This window comes from Chaetomium fimeti, assembly GCF_033439085.1.
Source record: "Chaetomium fimeti strain CBS 168.71 chromosome Unknown B0H64scaffold_5, whole genome shotgun sequence".
In the NCBI taxonomy this organism is placed as follows: domain Eukaryota; kingdom Fungi; phylum Ascomycota; class Sordariomycetes; order Sordariales; family Chaetomiaceae; genus Chaetomium; species Chaetomium fimeti.
Window position 1 is genome coordinate 2,083,201 of NW_026944333.1, and position 16,957 is coordinate 2,100,157.

At 53.7% G+C, this 16,957-nt stretch overlaps 3 protein-coding genes across 3 annotated transcripts; 2 read left to right on the forward strand and 1 right to left on the reverse strand.

Annotated features, from left to right (window-relative positions):
• Position 1: 1 nt before the first annotated feature.
• B0H64DRAFT_188433 (Argonaute complex, subunit Arb1) lies at positions 2–1,873 on the reverse strand. The gene is made up of 3 exons (XM_062799016.1): positions 1,460–1,873; positions 1,012–1,396; positions 2–951 (listed from the first exon to the last, which is right to left on the reverse strand). Exons 1-3 carry the CDS (start codon positions 1,647–1,649, stop codon positions 96–98), a joined length of 1,431 nt encoding a protein of 476 aa, XP_062657978.1. The 5' UTR covers positions 1,650–1,873; the 3' UTR covers positions 2–95.
• A 10,350-nt stretch (positions 1,874–12,223) lies between these two features.
• B0H64DRAFT_400805 (inositol polyphosphate kinase-domain-containing protein) lies at positions 12,224–14,244 on the forward strand. The gene is made up of 2 exons (XM_062804097.1): positions 12,224–12,652; positions 12,712–14,244. Exons 1-2 carry the CDS (start codon positions 12,585–12,587, stop codon positions 13,985–13,987), a joined length of 1,344 nt encoding a protein of 447 aa, XP_062657979.1. The 5' UTR covers positions 12,224–12,584; the 3' UTR covers positions 13,988–14,244.
• A 110-nt stretch (positions 14,245–14,354) lies between these two features.
• B0H64DRAFT_475931 (Pre-mRNA cleavage complex II protein Clp1-domain-containing protein) lies at positions 14,355–16,335 on the forward strand. Its single transcript, XM_062808126.1, has 4 exons — positions 14,355–14,475; positions 14,552–15,458; positions 15,510–15,776; positions 15,828–16,335. Exons 1-4 carry the CDS (start codon positions 14,440–14,442, stop codon positions 16,094–16,096), a joined length of 1,479 nt encoding a protein of 492 aa, XP_062657980.1. The 5' UTR covers positions 14,355–14,439; the 3' UTR covers positions 16,097–16,335.
• Positions 16,336–16,957: the final 622 nt, after the last annotated feature.

The following is a 16,957-nucleotide window of genomic DNA, read 5'->3' on the forward strand; positions in this document are numbered from 1 at the left end:
AGCTCTAGGGAATCTCCAGCCGCGCCTATCATATCACCTACCACCCCATGGCTACCGCCCCAAAACTCCAAAATTGCCAACCACCACCCAGTCTTTCAGTCATCGAGGTCGCCCGCCGGGTTCCCAGCCACGACATCCCCGTCATCTTCAGGGTCATGGACGCTCCTCGAAGGACGGTCGTTCGGGACCGGCTCCTTGTACTGGAACATCAGCTCCTGCGGCAAAAAGAGGTAAAAGCTCGGCAGGATCCCCTTGATGTAGTGGATGAACTTGAGGCCGACATTCAGCGTGCAGACGCCCATGGTCAGCTTCATGTCCACCGTCAGGAGGCGGAGGGCACCCTCCTCCAACACGAACTGGCACTTCTTGCCCGTGTCGGGCGGGATGGTGGCCCCCGTGGTGTCCCAACCGTTGCGGATGACGACTGCGCGAGCGGTGATGGTGCCGCATGGATGGATATCGGGGTAGTTGACGAGATGTTGATTGAGGGTCTTGTACTTTGCACGAGTGGCGTTGTTCGGGAGGTCAATTTCGAGAACCTCGAAGGTTAGCTCGTCCTTGTCGGTGACAAACCACTCGGCATTGGTTGGGAAACGGTCGGGTCCCATCAAACATGACAGGGTAGCGGCTAAGCTGGCTCTGGCGAACTTGATATCAGGCAGCGGCTGGTCTAAGGAGACGCTGAAGTTCGAGGAGTCGTCGTCTTCTGGCTTGATATACAACACCGTGAGAGCGGTGTTGAAATGACCCGGAAGCCACCGTAGCAGATTCGTCGTAGCTGGCAACTCTTCGAGGGCCTTCATGCAAACCTTCTGCGCTCTCCGAACGTCGTCGCGATATTCGGGACATACGTCATGACGATCAACGTACTTGAGAAAGTTGAGGACCACATCAACACCCATGAGGAACTGGTCGGTCTTAGCGCCTACCAACTGAGGGAGATGCTCAGATCTAGGCATGTCAGCAATAGTCGGCATCGAACAGACACAAAGTGCTCGGCGTAGGACTTACACAAACCCCGCGGCGACGCCAGTGAAGTCGACGTCCCAATGGTCGGGGTAGTTCGGGTTATAAAACCGAACGCTGCGGTTTCCATCTGCTCCCCGCTGAATCACGTCGTCGGCCGTCATCTCTCGGACAGCGCTCTTGCTCGAGTCCGCGAGAACATCATCGCCAATATTCCGGGTGCCTTGAAATTGTCTGATGGTGGCATCGATACCGCCGAGGACGAGGTATCTGGAAAATAGCACTTCGCGCTCCGGACTCATGCGGCGGCGGGCACGGAACCGCTGAACGCATTCCTCGATGCGGTCAACGAAAGGGCGATGCGGCGGGTAGATGATGTCTTTCTCTTCGCTGTGCTCGGCTGGCGTCATGGGCGGGTCGCAGTAGAACTCTGGAATATGTCAGCGACTGGAGTAAAACCATCAACTGGCTCATGGTCCGTTATGGAACTTACCCTCGAATCCAGTCCCGCGTTTTTTCGCCGCAGTGCTTCGTTTCTTCGATTTCTTCTTGGCTTCCTTGGGTTTGGCGTCTTGCACTTTCACATTTTCCGTATCGGCGATCCGTGACTCGCCGCTGTCAACTGGCGTGTCCTTCTGTGTATCCTCCATTGGTGTCGAGCTAGAGTCTAGAGTAGACGACATCTTGTACAACCTGTAGATCCGTGTAGAAATTATGAGCGACACGTGGAAGCCGCTGCGTAACTGAGAAGCTTTTCAGACTTCCGTGTCGCTGTTGCGCGAGAATAACGACGGTGTGCGAAATGAAGGAATGGGTAGAGCGACCGGGAGAAGTGTGGGAAATCGGTCACTGTTGGGAAATTCAAAGTGTATCTTACGGAAAGAGGTTTGCGTCAGGCTTGAAACCTGCTCTTGGATCAATGATAAACTCCTGGTTTGAAAACAAACAGAAGCTACCCAGTGTGAATGGCGATGGGAAGGTTCGGAGGAAGGAACTGCTGTAGGAAGGAAGAGCAGACCTAATCGATAGTGTTCTCAAAGAAAGAGATCTTCGGTACAAAGATTGTGAGATCGAAAGCGAGGTAATTGCTCATTCACTTAGTCCAAACCTACGAAACATTAAGGTATTCAGATGGTAGCCAAAAGGCTAAAGGCTACAATAAGTCGGGACCCCTACTTGGCGCCCCCCCCTACTTTTCGCCTTCTCCGCACCATACATAACCCTGAAAAACACCAGATTTCAACAACGTATAAAGCCCCAACCACTACTATTATAAATATAACAAAATTGAAATAACATCCGGTAGGACCCGTTAATATAGTAAAAAAATTGAAAGTTTATAATATAGACCAATACCTTAAGTGTCAGGGGTCTCTGACTGAAGAACTAGAAACTGAACTCTTTGGAGAATTACTGAAGAAGATGCTGATTGTCACGAATATGCCCACAAGTGGGACCCCCGAGGCGCGGGACGCCCCGAGCCAGTCGTTTAACGAACCAATCACAGGGTGCTCTATGGAACACCCGGGAGCCAGGAAAGGGGGCGGCCAGTCAGGAGCTGCTCTCATGGGCTCTCGAGAGCTATCAAGAGCGGCGAGCTCTAGAGGGCTCTCGAGAGCTGTCTAGAGCTCAGGAATTAGATAGTATATAGTCACTCGTTCTGGAGAGCTCTGGGAGTTCTCCAGTTAGCAATCACAACTACAGTTCGCTACAAGCTCGAGAGCCTACTGTTGAGACAAGTCTTTGTTGTGCACCCTTTGGCTGCACCGAACCTAAGCACCCTTGAGAGGATACCTTCGACCGATACTGAACCCTAACAGGACGGGTCCAGAGACAGGTTCGTCACACGTTGCTAACTCCCTTTGATCTGTTACAGTTCAGGCTCGAAGGTAAAACGACATGGCAACTCAACCGACGCCGGGCCAGATCACGGCCGCGCTTCAGAGAGTCACCGAACGACTCGATGAAACTGAAGAAGAGCTTGCGAAGACCAAGGCCAGCAACGCGGCATTGGCAGCCCGACTTGCGGCGACCGAGGTCCACACCAAGGACCCGGCCAAGACGAAGGTCAAATTGGAGCAACCCGAGAAGTACGGGGGCGACCAGGAAGCCTTGCCAGGTTGGATCACGGCGATGCGGAACTACCTCGACCACAACTCGCACCAGTTCGCCACCGAGGAGTCCAAGACCAGATACGCCGCCACCCGACTCAAGGACAAGGCACTCAAGTGGTTCACGGGAACACTGAGTGATTTCCTCGGCGGAGCAATCCACAAACCCTTCACCAAAAAGGTCTTCGAGAACTACTCCGAGTTCGAGAGTGAGATTCAGAAGGTGTTCGGTGACAAGGACGAGAAGTTGCACGCCCAGGAACGGCTAGGACGGCTGAAGCAGACTAGGTCAGCCACCGCCTACGCCACGATTTTCCGACAAGACTCCATGAAGGCAGAGATAGACGACGAGGGGCTGATGCACCTGTTCTACGGAGGGCTGAAGGAGGAGGTCAAGGACGAGCTCTACAAGGAGAGCCGACCCGACACACTCGACGAGTACATCGCCATGGCTGTCAAGATTGACGACCGACAGTTCGCCCGCAAACAACAGAAGAAGGGCAGCGAGATTCAGCGATCCGCAGGCTACCACAAGCCCAACGACAAAAAGAAACGCCAGCACCAGAGCACGTCATACGGTACGCACTCGGGACCCATGGACGTCAGCGCTGCCCAAGCACAATGGGCAGGAAGGAGGGATGGTGCCAAGGACAAATCAGGCATCACCTGTTACAACTGCGGGAGGAAGGGTCACTTCAAACGTGACTGCCGCAGCAAGAAAGAGTGGAGACCGGTTCCAGGGAAGGAAGCCGCCACCATCGACCAAGACACGGTCGGAAGAAGAACCCGATTTCTGGAGGTCGCAGCCGCCAGCTACACGCAGGACGACCTCGAAATCGACATTGACCGAGTCATCGAGCAGGACGATGAACTCACCGACTCGGATCAAGGAGACCTGATGAGCAGCGTCCACCAGGAGGGAAACGACACCGCCCACCATGCTTTCATCGAAACGGATGACGAGGGAGAACTGGCTCCCCCGCGGCACATCCGACAAGTCGCTGAGGACTGGGGCATCACCCTGGTTCAGCAAGAGGACGGGCAATGGCGAACCCATGAGGGTGAAGGAGGAGTCAGCCCGAACCTCACTTTCCTGCAACAGAGGGTCCTAAGCCAACGGCAAAGGATCGAGGAGTTGTCGAGAGAGAAAGAAGAACTCGAGCAGCTTCTCCAAGAAAGAAACGACCAGTACGGACGACTTTGCGCGGAACTCGACTTCGCCAGAGGACGAGTCCAAGAGATCACCGAGGCCAACAACAGGGCCGGGGATCACGTCGAAAAGACACTAAGGGAAGCACAGGCCTTGCAGGACGACATCCGCCAGGCACTTCCGCATCACACACCGTGGGATGGACCCACCAAGGAGGCGGAAGAATGCGAGAACGGAGTGCGATACCCCGAGCAACTTTTCGACTACGCACAGGAACAGAATGCGGCGAAAGGAAGAAAACAGCAGAGCTGGGAAGAATACTGGACTCGACATCAGCACATCGTGCGCGCCGGGCGACAAACCTCCGACCTCGAATGGTGGGGTTTCCGGGGCGAGAACAACACGGAGGGATTCCAGTTGTTATCAGAAGACCACGAGCGGGTGGACCCACGAAAAGAGAACCACATCTACCTGCCCTGGTTTCAGTGCATCGCGCACGAATGTCGGTACCATTTCCAAGACAAATTTCGCAACAGTTTCTGGCCCATGAGGGAAGAAAAGGGGATGCAACCCCTACCCATCAGATGGGTATACGACAGCGGCGACGCTCCCGCAAGCATGTTGTGGGACACACAACGCACTCATGAGGGCAGGCTAAGGGTTAAGCCCAAGGCGGCCTGGCCTCGACGCTGTCTAACAGGCGTAGGAGTCGACGAATGCCGAAGCGCAGACTGCCTATCACACGCCGACGAGAAAATCTGGGGATATATGGAGCAACAATCCCAGAGGAAGCCACACCAGAGGACAAGAGCGTCCCGAAGGAACGAGAGGCGCCCAGCCGAGGCGTGGGTGGCCCAATGGCTCCAAGAACACCAGACGATTGACGCCGCAAGCCAAGGTGCGGACAGGGACGCCTTGAAACACCACGAGAGCTTGGGAAACGGCTCAGGGCCCTTCGGGGGGCCCGGAAATCTCTAACTCCACAACAACGGAGACAGGCTGCGCAGTACAGGAAGAACTGGCGCAAGCAAAAGCCTTACAACGACCTCCCAGCAGACGAACACGAAGTAGCTGCTGTACGAAGCACCAACCCAGACAACAGGCTCTGGATCACAGCGCGATGGGGGAAATTCGAAGCCCTCGCGTTAGTGGACGGTGGAGCGCAGATGGATCTCATCTCGCCCGCATTTGTGAATCAACTCAGGATCCCATGGAGGATCAAGAAGCAACCACACGTCGTCAAAGGACCATTCGACACGCAATGGGTACGACGAGAAACAGAACCACTCGACATCGAGGTGGAAGGAAAAACCACCCAAGTGGTATTCGATATCGTGAACATGGGACCAGAGAAAGACATGATTCTCGGACGCCCATGGCATGAGAATTACGACCCAGACATCAGTTGGAAGGGAGATGGCCATCTGCGACCGCGGGAACAGCGGGAGCATCCGACCAGCTTGATGGGAGAACGCGCAGAACAGGAGCCACGGGAGAGCAGCGGGTCAGAACGAACCCCCTCTACGGGCCCACCGCAGGAAGCAGCCAGTGCAGAACCACGCACTCTGGAGTCCGGAAGAAGCGGCACACGACGAAAGAAGCAGGCACGGGAGGAACGAACCATCGCCGTCGTCTCAGTCGACGAGCACGGAATGCTCAAACATGAACAATGGGTCAACCAGCTCGAAGCGGCAAGCATCGAGCTGGCAGCAGAAGAAGTCAGGGAACTCGAAGCAGCAAGCATCGAACCTGGGAACAGCAAGTTCGCGTACTACGAAGGTACGGCGAAGAACGCGAAAACGGGACAGATCCCAGACGATTACAAGGGACACCCGGCGTTCACGGCAAAACATCTTGCAGGGCTACCAGACCACGGACCTTGGGATCACGAGATCAGACTCAAGGAAGGAGCCCAGTTGAAATTTTTCAAGGTGTACCACACCAACGAGAAGCAAGATGCAGAGTTGAGGAGCTATCTCGAAAAGAACCTCGAGATAGGACACATCAGACCATCGACATCTCCGGCGGGCTATCCGGTCCTCTTCGTTCCAAAGAAGGATGGGAAGCTCAGGATGTGTGTGGACTACCGACAGTTGAACAACGAGACGGTGAAGAACCGCTACCCACTGCCACTGATCTCGAGGCTCCGAGATCAGCTGTCAGGGGCACAACACTTCACACGACTCGACCTTCCGACAGCGTACGCCCACATCCGCATCAAGAAGGGAGACGAATGGAAAACGGCTTTTCGGACACCCTACGGGCACTACGAGTACCTCGTCATGCCGTTCGGGTTGACCAACGCACCAGCGACGTTTCAAGCCGCTATCGACCACGCAATTCGACATTGCCTCGATAAGTTTGCAGTCTGTTACTTGGATGACATTCTCATCTACTCCAAGACACTCGAAGAACACAAGAAACATGTGCAGCAGGTGCTGGATGCACTGCACAAACACAAGTTGTCAGTCAACAAGGACAAGAGCGAGTTTCATGTCAAGAAGACAGTGTTTCTGGGTTACGAAATCTCCCCAGGATGGGTCAAGATCGAACCCGAGAAACTGGAAGCTGTCAGGACGTGGCCGACACCAACAAACGCCACAGAGGTTAGGGGATTTATCGGATTCGCCAACTTTGTCAGGATGTTCATCAAGAACTTTGGCGATATCGCGAGACCTCTACACGAGCTTACGAAGAAGGATGCCACATTCCAATGGAAGCAGGAGCACGAGGAAGCCTTTCAACGGATCCGCGACGCAATCATCGCCGATCCAGTGCTCATGCTGCCTGACCCAAATACACCTTTCGAAGTCGAGGCTGATGCTTCGGACTTCGCGATCGGAGGACAACTTGGTCAGAGGGACAAGGACGGCAAGCTTCATCCAGTTGCGTTCTTCTCCAAGAAACTCGAAGGACCAAGGCTCAATTACCCGATCCACGACAAGGAGCTTCTCGCAATCATCGAAGCATTTCAGGAATGGAGACCATACCTCAGCGGCACGACACACGAAGTCCAGGTGTACACGGACCACAAGAACTTACGATACTTCACCACCACGAAGGTACTGAACGGACGACAAACTCGGTGGGCAGAATTTCTGTCCGAATTCAACTTCACGATCCACTACAAGAAAGGCTCAGAGAACGCACGAGCGGACGCCTTGAGTAGGAGAGCGGATCACCACGACAACACATCTGAAGCCTCGCCACCATTGCTACATCAACAGACAGACGGATCGCTACGGCACGCTTCCCAACCGACTGAAGACTACGAGATCGCAGCACTTCAGCGACAGTCGGAAGATCCCGAAGCTAGGCCTCTGCAACCGTTTGTAGAATGCTGTGCGGCCTTCAGGGAACAACGATTGGAACAAGATTTCCAAGGAGTCATCGCGGACGACGAGCGCGATGCATGGCAAGAAAAGTCAGAATCCAAGATCGCGGGATTGCGACTTGATGGAACGAGACTCTGGTACCACGACAAGGCCTACGTCAGGCTTGGTGACCAAAAGGAGCTCATTCGAAAGATCCACGAGTCGAGACTCGGAGGGCACATGGGAATCAGCAAAACAATTGCAAAAGTCAAGCAGAATTACGACTTCCCAGGAATCAAGCAGGCGACAGAAGCAGTCCTAGCAGAATGCGACCTCTGCGGACGAAGCAAACCAGGACGACACAAGCCATATGGGCTGTTGCAACCATTGCCAGTCGCAGAACGACCATGGAGCTCGGTGACGATGGACTTCATCACCAAACTGCCAGTCTCCAAGGACTCAGTAACGGGAGTGGAATACGACAGCATCCTCACAATGGTGGACAGACTCACCAAGTGGAGTTACTTCCTCCCTTACAAGGAGACATGGTCAGCAGAACAACTCGCAGACGTGATCTATCGCAACATCACCTCGGTCCACGGATGGCCGGAAGAATGGATCACAGACAGAGACACGAAGTTCGCATCAAAGTTTTGGCAAGCTCTGATGACGAAGCTGGGTACGAAGAGTAAGCTTTCGACTGCTTATCACCCACAAACGGACGGACAGACGGAACGACTCAACCAGATCGTTGAACAATACCTACGGTTGTACGTCAACTTCCAGCAGGATGATTGGGTCGAGCTGTTGCCAACGGCACAACTCGCCTACAACACCACCGTCACGGAGACCACGAAGGTCACACCATTCTTCGCGAATTACGGCTACGAAGCAGATTTGCGACAAGGGCCCGAAGTCTCGGTGCCCAGAGCGGCAGTCAAAGCCGACAAAATGAGCTCGCTGCATGCGATGCTCAAGGAAGAACTCGAGTTCGTACGAACCAGGATGAAGAGGTTCTACGACAGAAACAGGCTCGAGGGACCTCGCCTAGAAGAGGGGGGCAAAGTTTACCTCATTTCTCGAAATCTTCGCACGAAACGACCAAGCAGGAAGCTCGACTTCCGCAAGATCGGGCCGTTCAAAATCAACAAAAAGATTTCGGAGAACAATTACGCACTCGCGTTACCCTCGACAATGCGACTACGGACCAACGTTTTCCACATCTCGCTTCTGGAACCAGCACCCAAGGGCGCACGACTCGACAAGGACGCCGAGGCAGAAGACGAAGAGGAGGAATGGGACGTTGAGGAAGTCCTAGATTCACGCATCACGGAAGGACAGTTGGAGTATTTGGTCAAATGGTTGGACTTCGGCCCAGAAGACAATTCATGGCAACCAGCTACAAATCTCAACTGCCCCGAGAAGCTTCAGGAGTTCCACCAGAGGAACCCGGACCGACCAAGAAGGGCCCCGCCGAAAGGTCAACTCCGGCAAGGAAAAGGTCGTCGGAAGAACTAAGCAAGTCAGCGGCAGGGACGGAAGGAGGTCAGGGTAGGACAAACCCCTGAACCCAAGCAGGATCAAACAAAGAAGAATCGACGCCCGAGGAGCTAACGGGTGGAACGTCGGCGGAGGACGGAGGGCCCGAACTGGAGGATGCCTCTTCCTGCGCCACCTCCGAAATGTCCCGCAGTTCGCGAGACACGGCTTTCTGCACGCGCTCCTCCAAGGCACGCTTCTGCTTGCGCAGACGCAACAACTTGGCTAGCGTCTCCTCCTCTTCAAGGTCCAGTTTACTTTTCTCCGCCACAAACGCTCGAACTGGAAGATGGTCAGAAACCAGAAATCGGCGACAAGGAACACACGTACAAGCACCCGGATCAATTCCCCAGACGTCGCAGGACGGACGGTTGAAAAGGTTGCAGGGACCACAGCGCTTGGAAGTGCCGGAGACACTGCAGTCCAGCCCCTTCTCGAGACAATAAGAAGACTTGGGCATTAGGAAGGAGGAAGTGGTATTGGCGAGACGGACGCGGCGTTCAGTACTCGTTCCACTTCCGCGCTTTCGTTTCTTTACACTGTCAGTCATGATGAAAGGACAGAAGTGGGGAGGAGAGGAGGAATTACCAACCAGATTGGACTGGGGTTGTTGGCACTATTTCAGAAGAAGGCTGGGAACATGGCCGACGGGACGTCGACCCTGGAGGAGGGGCATCGTGTCACGAATATGCCCACAAGTGGGACCCCCGAGGCGCGGGACGCCCCGAGCCAGTCGTTTAACGAACCAATCACAGGGTGCTCTATGGAACACCCGGGAGCCAGGAAAGGGGGCGGCCAGTCAGGAGCTGCTCTCATGGGCTCTCGAGAGCTATCAAGAGCGGCGAGCTCTAGAGGGCTCTCGAGAGCTGTCTAGAGCTCAGGAATTAGATAGTATATAGTCACTCGTTCTGGAGAGCTCTGGGAGTTCTCCAGTTAGCAATCACAACTACAGTTCGCTACAAGCTCGAGAGCCTACTGTTGAGACAAGTCTTTGTTGTGCACCCTTTGGCTGCACCGAACCTAAGCACCCTTGAGAGGATACCTTCGACCGATACTGAACCCTAACAGGACGGGTCCAGAGACAGGTTCGTCACACTGATGCAGACACGGGCTGCGGAACTAAGGCGATTCACAGGCGAACAAAGATTCAATTCCTAGCTAAACACTCTTGTTCGGACCTGAGGTTAGGTCTGAGGAGCAACTGGAACTGATCCTTGGGGAGCTTCCCCAGGATCGGGCTCGGCCATGCTTAAAAGGCTCCTTGCTGAGCCTCATGACATCATCATCCATTCTGGGGCTCTGAGGCCCTGTTCCATAACATTAAGATATAGCTAAAAGTGTAATTTATATACTAAATTACTACTAATTGGAAAAGCTAATAACTTCTTAATATCTTTATAAAAGTAGGGATAATTAATTTAGAGGTTATATTAGAAGTATATTAACAATCTACCGATAGCTAGACTATTATAGTATACTCTATTATTATACTATGAATTCTTGAAGTTAGGTAAGATTTCCCTACCTATAACCCTCAGGGTTATATATAGGATAATTTAGCGAAAACTTTAAACCTTTATATTTACTACTATAAAGTAGCTAGTAATATTAGATAATCTAGATATATATCTAACTTATACTAAATATCTAAGTATAATTATAATATATTTTTAAATAACCTTAGTTAAGAGATATTATAAGATTTACTTTATTAGTAAATTACTATATAAAACGAAATCTTATATTTATAATACCTTACTAGTCCAAAATATATATTTTAAATTCCTTTACTAAATCAAATAACTATACGAAATGTTATTCTAATTCTCTTATATTTCTAACTCTTATAGGTACAGTTAAATACATTGTTGAAATTTAGCGTTTTCAGGGTTATGTGTGGGGTAAAAATGGCGAAAAGTAGGCGGGGGCGCCAAGTAGGGGTCCCGACTTAGGACTTGAACTAGGTTATCAAGGTCTGACAAGCAGCTGTTGCGGCATTTTGCCCGCCGTATAATGGAGATATGCTTTCGAGTATCAGCTCAATACCTACGTAGGTAATTTAAGGATATGTTCGGGGGGGTTAATTCTTAAGCTAACAATAGCGGCAAGCGAGCTGGTGGCAGCTGTTTCTGGCTCTGGTCAATACTATGATTGGTTATCCTGATACCGAATGAACGAGCTGCGGCCTGTTTGGTATAATACCTAGGAATAAGAAATGTGTAGCTATGATGTTGGTGGAAGACACACAACTTGGGGGCCAAGCTTCGCACCCGAAGTGAAGTGGATTACCTCGGTATCACGAAACATGGAAATGGAAAAGAAAGACTGTCTCCCTGGTAGAAAATGCAACCGAAGAAGGTGACAGGGCTGCAGCTTAGCGGCGGCTACAGCTGTGTGGTACATACCTACAGCTTCCAAAGCTTCCATGAGCGGTTCATGTCTGAGCCCCTGGAGTGCGGTTGGACGACCGCCGAAGGTGTGTACGACCACACCTCGAGGCTCCGTCATTCCGAGAGAGCCGCGCAAAAAAGAAAAAAAGAAAAAAAGAAAAAAAGAAAAAAAGAAAAAAAGAAAAAAAGAAAAAAAGAAGAAAAGAAAAAAGAAAAAAAGAAAAAAGAAAAAAAGAAAAAAAGAAGAAAAGAAAAAAGAAAAAAAGAAAAAAGAAAAAAGAAAGAGGCAAAAAAGAGGAAGGCTAACCCGGGGTCGGATAGTGATACGTACTCAGGAGGCACGACATGTCGGCGGTGCCGAAGGCAGGCTGCAGATGCGAAACACTTAGGAATGGAGGACGGCGCATGAAGGAGGGGCTTCCGTGGCTGTGAGATATATGACATTCGCTGAAGATTTTTGTGACTGGTGATTTAAAGGATATGAGCCCTTGAGTCCGCCTTACGATTCAGCTGCGGGTGTCCGAGACTGCAAGGGAGCCAAATCTCATGCAGGTCACACTCAGCCCGATGTGATGAAGCGGCGGTTGGGTGACGACAGGTGGAGGGGCTTGGTTCCCTGTCTGAGAACCTTGCCGAGTTGCCCGGCACTTCGGGTTGTTCGACGGCCTGATTGGCTGGTGGGCTGACGACTCCCGAGCATTTGGGCGCGGGCGGGGCCATCCGCGCTTCAACCCCCACCACCTGCGCTGCAAAAGCGCGCTTCGCCCCGCTGCGGGTGCTGGGTGTCGCGCCCCGCGAATCCCCAACCAACACTCGGATCCCTATCTTTGAGGCTCGGCATGCGTTCCTCGCAAAAAAAGACAAAATGATTTGGTTGTCCGACCCGCAAACACAGTACACTCTCATCTCATGGTTTAGTTCATGATACCCCAGCACAAGCTCACTCATCACTTCCTGTACGCCCATGCACATGCAACCGTCGCCTGTAGCCAGATCCGACTTCCCCCCATAAGTTCCGAACGATCTTGGAACTGGCAGGATCTGCGCCGATTCCGAGACACTTATTCTTGCTACAGAGACCGGTGATATTCTAGCGACAGCCGCGATCAACATCATGGCGACTAGTAGAGAACTCCCGAGCCACGCTGATCTTCAGCCTTTCAACCATGCGGTTGCAGGGCAGTAAGTGCGCAAACGGCTGCCCCTCGGTCGCCTCTGGGTTCTAACCATAATTTATATAGTGACGGAACACTTTCCGACATTGACGGCGAGCTTTTTATCAAGCCCTGCGTTCAGCAGGAGATAGATTTCTACGAAAAGACCTTCCGGGACCACCTCGACTTTGCCTCGCTGATGCCCCACTACATCGGGACTCTCGCGCTTAACGACGCGACCAATATCGAATCCCTGAACGAGCAACTCCCTGTGGTGGCCGACCATATAAGCCAGGAGCTAAAGGAAGAGGCGGTTTCGTTAGCCAAGGCGACTGCGGCTGAAGCAGCAGCTCAACCAGCGGCTCAACCAGCGGCTGAACAAGCCGAACCACCAGTCGACATTGCGTGGAAGCCGAACAAAGGCCGCAGGATCTTGACCGACAAGTCTGTCGTTCTTCAAAATAGCACGCACGGCTTCAAGAAGCCCAACATTCTCGACGTCAAGCTTGGCCAGCGCCTCTGGGCTGACGATGCGCCGATGGAGAAGCGGAAGCGGTTCGACGAGATCAGCAAGCTGACGACGCACGCTTCACACGGGTTCCGCATTTCAGGCATGCGCGTGTACAAAGGGTCCGACAATCCGGAGGAGTGGAACGCGGACGACTTTCATGTCTACAACAAGGACTACGGCAGGTTTGAAGTCAACAAGGACAACGTTGTACAGGTGTTTGCCAAGTTCATCTTCAACGAACGGGCGGGGATCGACCAAGATCTGGGGAGGGCGGTTGTCCAGGCCTTCCTGGAGGACCTAAGGCAGGTGGAGGAGGTCCTGGCCAGATCAGAGACCCGCATGTACTCCGCAAGCTTGCTGTTCACCTTCGAAGGAGATGGCGAGGCGCTCCAAGCGGCGATCGAGGAGAACAACGCGCTGGTCGAGAAGGTCAACGCCGCTCAGGAAGCGAAACTTCTCGTCAAGGAGAACGGAAGTCTCCCCGAGAGAGCAGTGAACGGGGTGGCCATCGCGGGGGAGCACGATTCCTTCTTGGAAGATCTCAAACGAGGCGAGGAACGGCATTGCAACGGGATAAGCCTCGCCCAGGAGACCATCGCGGGCATCGATGTACAGGCGATTTCCGGTGCTATTGAAGGAGACCTCAAGGTGGTCGAGTTGATGGGAGATGTCTTGACCGACGACGAGGAGGATGACGATGACGACGATGAGTTGTCTAGCCAGCCACGGATCTTCTCCCTGAAGCTTATCGACTTTGCCCATGCCAAGTGGGTTCCCGGACAGGGCCCCGATGAGAACAGTCTACTCGGGGTGAGGAGTCTCATCAAAATTTTCGAAGAGCTGGCTCAGTAAACAAGAGACGAACCGGATTGGTTTTGCAGTAGCATTCGGCATGGCGACGGCGAGAAGGGGGACACATGGATTATGAGTTTTATGCCCGTTATGACGAAAGGGACAGGACTTTAGAGGTGGCATTGCTTTTCCGGAATACCCTACTTTTTGCATTGAGTTGTTGCTTTCAATTATTATCGCTAGCATTGCTACCGGTGGATTGTGTTTTAAAACATGCATTTTAGCGTTTTGGGGGTTTAACGATGTTTTAACTCGAGTGTTGTGTTGTCCTCAGGCTGTTCACATGCACGGGAAGGTCTTGAAATCTTCCCAAGGTCAGACATTCCGCTTGGCAGCCCCACCCTTGCCTGCCGCAAACCACATTGTCAATCGCGAAAGCTCAAAGCTGTTTGAGCTCGAGCTTCCAATTCCTGTCACGCCCTCCACACAACACTGCAGATGAAGTAGCGACCATGTCAATCCCCGGCCTGGGTCAGATTGCTCCGCAGGTACGGCATCCCTCACCTACATACCCCCCCCTCCTCCCATCACCAACCACTGACCTCAGCACCCGCCCCAAAACAGCAACCCACAACCTCCACAACCCGCACCATCACCCTCCGCCCCTTCTGGGAGTGGCGCTTCGAAGTCCCACGCAGCAGCAGCGCCGCAACCACCACCAGTGCCACCACCACCGCCCCCGGCAATGTCAGCGTCGGCGGCGGCGGCGCGACGGTGCGCCTGACGAGCGGCGCCGCCGAGCGCGACGGCACCGAGCTCGCCCTCAACCGCGTCTACACCTTCCCGCGCAACACCCAGTCCAAGCTGCTCACCTACACGGGCGCGACGCTCGAGGTCGCTGGCGCGTTCGTTGATCATGTCGCTCAGTACCCTGCCCCCGAGGCCTCGCCCCAGCTGCCGGTGCTGAATCTGCATTTTGCGCTGCAGGAGCTGCGCGCGGGGGTTGGGCGGGGGGGTGGTGATAATACGAATGATAATGGTGGTGGTGGTGGTGGTGGTGGGGTGCCCGGGCCGAGGGTGATGATCTGCGGGGAGAGGGACAGCGGCAAGACGACGGTGGCGCGGACGCTCGCGGCGCTGGCGACGCGCGCGGGCGGGCAGCCGCTGGTCGGGAGTGTCGACCCGCGCGAGGGCATGCTGGCGCTGCCAGGCACGATCAGTGCCGCGGTGTTTGGGACGGTTATGGATGTGGAGGACCCGGCTGCCGGGTTTGGCGTCAGTGGCACCCCCAGCAGCGGGCCCAGTGCCGTGCCTGTTAAGCTGCCGATGGTGTATTATGTCGGACGGGAGAGGGTGGATGAGGATGTGCCGCTGTGGAGGGACTTGGTGGGCAAGCTGGGCAGCTCGGCGAGGGCCAAGTTTGCGGCGGATGAGGTGGTTAGGGAGGCTGGGTTGCTGCTGGATACGCCGGCTGCGAGCGTGGCGAAAGGGGATTTGGATATCTTGATGCATGCGGCACATGAGTTTGCAGGTGAGTTGTCAGAAGCCGGGAGTAGCAGAGGATGTCGGCTAACGGTGACAGTCAACATTGTGGTTGTTATCGGCTCGGTTGAGCTACACGCCGAGCTGCAGCGCCGCTTCGAGAATGAGCGGACGTTACATGGAGAAGTTGTCACGCTAATCTTCCTCGACAAATCCGATGGGGTAGCAGAACGGGATAAGGACTTCATGAAGTTTACTCGCGAAGCCGCTATTAAGGAGTATTTCTTTGGCGATGCCAAGAGGACGCTGAGCCCGTTTACGCAGTCGGTCGGCTTTGACGATGTGGCCGTGTTTAGGACACCTGAAGGTAGTGTTTCACCACCTACGGTTACGGCCTCTATGACTGACAGTGAATTAGGTTCGGGTTTCTACGACAACAAACCAGCTCTCGAGCGCGCCGACATCTCCGCAGAGATGTCCCACTGGACCCTTGCTGTCATGAACGCGTCCGTAAACGACCCGCCCGAGATAATCCGTCAAGCGCCAGTCATGGGATTCGTAGCCATCGCCGATGTGGACGAGGACAGGCGGCGACTCAAAGTCCTTTCCCCCGTTAGTGGCCGCTTAGGAAACCGGCCGATGGTATGGGGGCGCTGGCCCGAGCCGTACATCAACTTGCTTGGGTAGGGAGATGGGTTCGAGGGCGTATGGGCTTGGTTGCATTTTCCGGTGCACCTCTACAAGGATGGGGGTCTTGGGGGTTCGGCAGCACAACGGCGTAATGGGGGAGATGGTTTCGGGCATGCTGTTTTTGGGAACACTCGGGATGCATTCGTACCTGAGTACACACGCGAATTGTACAGATTAATTCTGACCTGCCTAATCTGCCCTTAGTTTGGTCTTGAGAAACCCCTCGTTTTATTTATGTTTGCAGTTTGCTTTTCTCCCCCGTGCTCTCTGCTTTTTGTCGCAAAGATATTTTTTACTTATTTTTACTCTTCCGAAGAATGAAGGTCAGCATCCGGCCAAGTTCACCCACACTCCCCCCTTCTCCCTTGCAGGGTTCTTCGGGTGGCTGGTTAACCGAGAAATTCCAACGTCAGGAAGCGACCGCATTGATGACTCGAGAACGGCTCGCTTATTGTGACGAGCCGCCGTTCGTAACGGTGAGAGGCGACTCGTCAATTTCAGCCCGGTTGGGAGTTGAGACTGACCATCCATCCCATCCGACCCCCATCATATCGGAAAATCCCAATCTGAGCTCTCACAGGTCGAAGGTTGCAGCAGATCTGGTCGCTTGACTCGATCGGGGAAATGGCCCCACTGGCATCGCTGGCCCTGTCCCGCCAGTCCCCGCGGGTGCCACTGGCAATCCCAACTGCTGCAAGGAATCGGATGACACGGGCCTTTTTCCACTCTCTCCCATCGGCAGCCGCGCAACATTCCGCATTTTCATCCAAGACTCGAAATGCAGCGATGCACGGATGACCTCTAGTTTAACCAATAACCATTGCGTCACAACCTTACGCCCGACGCCTCCCTCTGTGC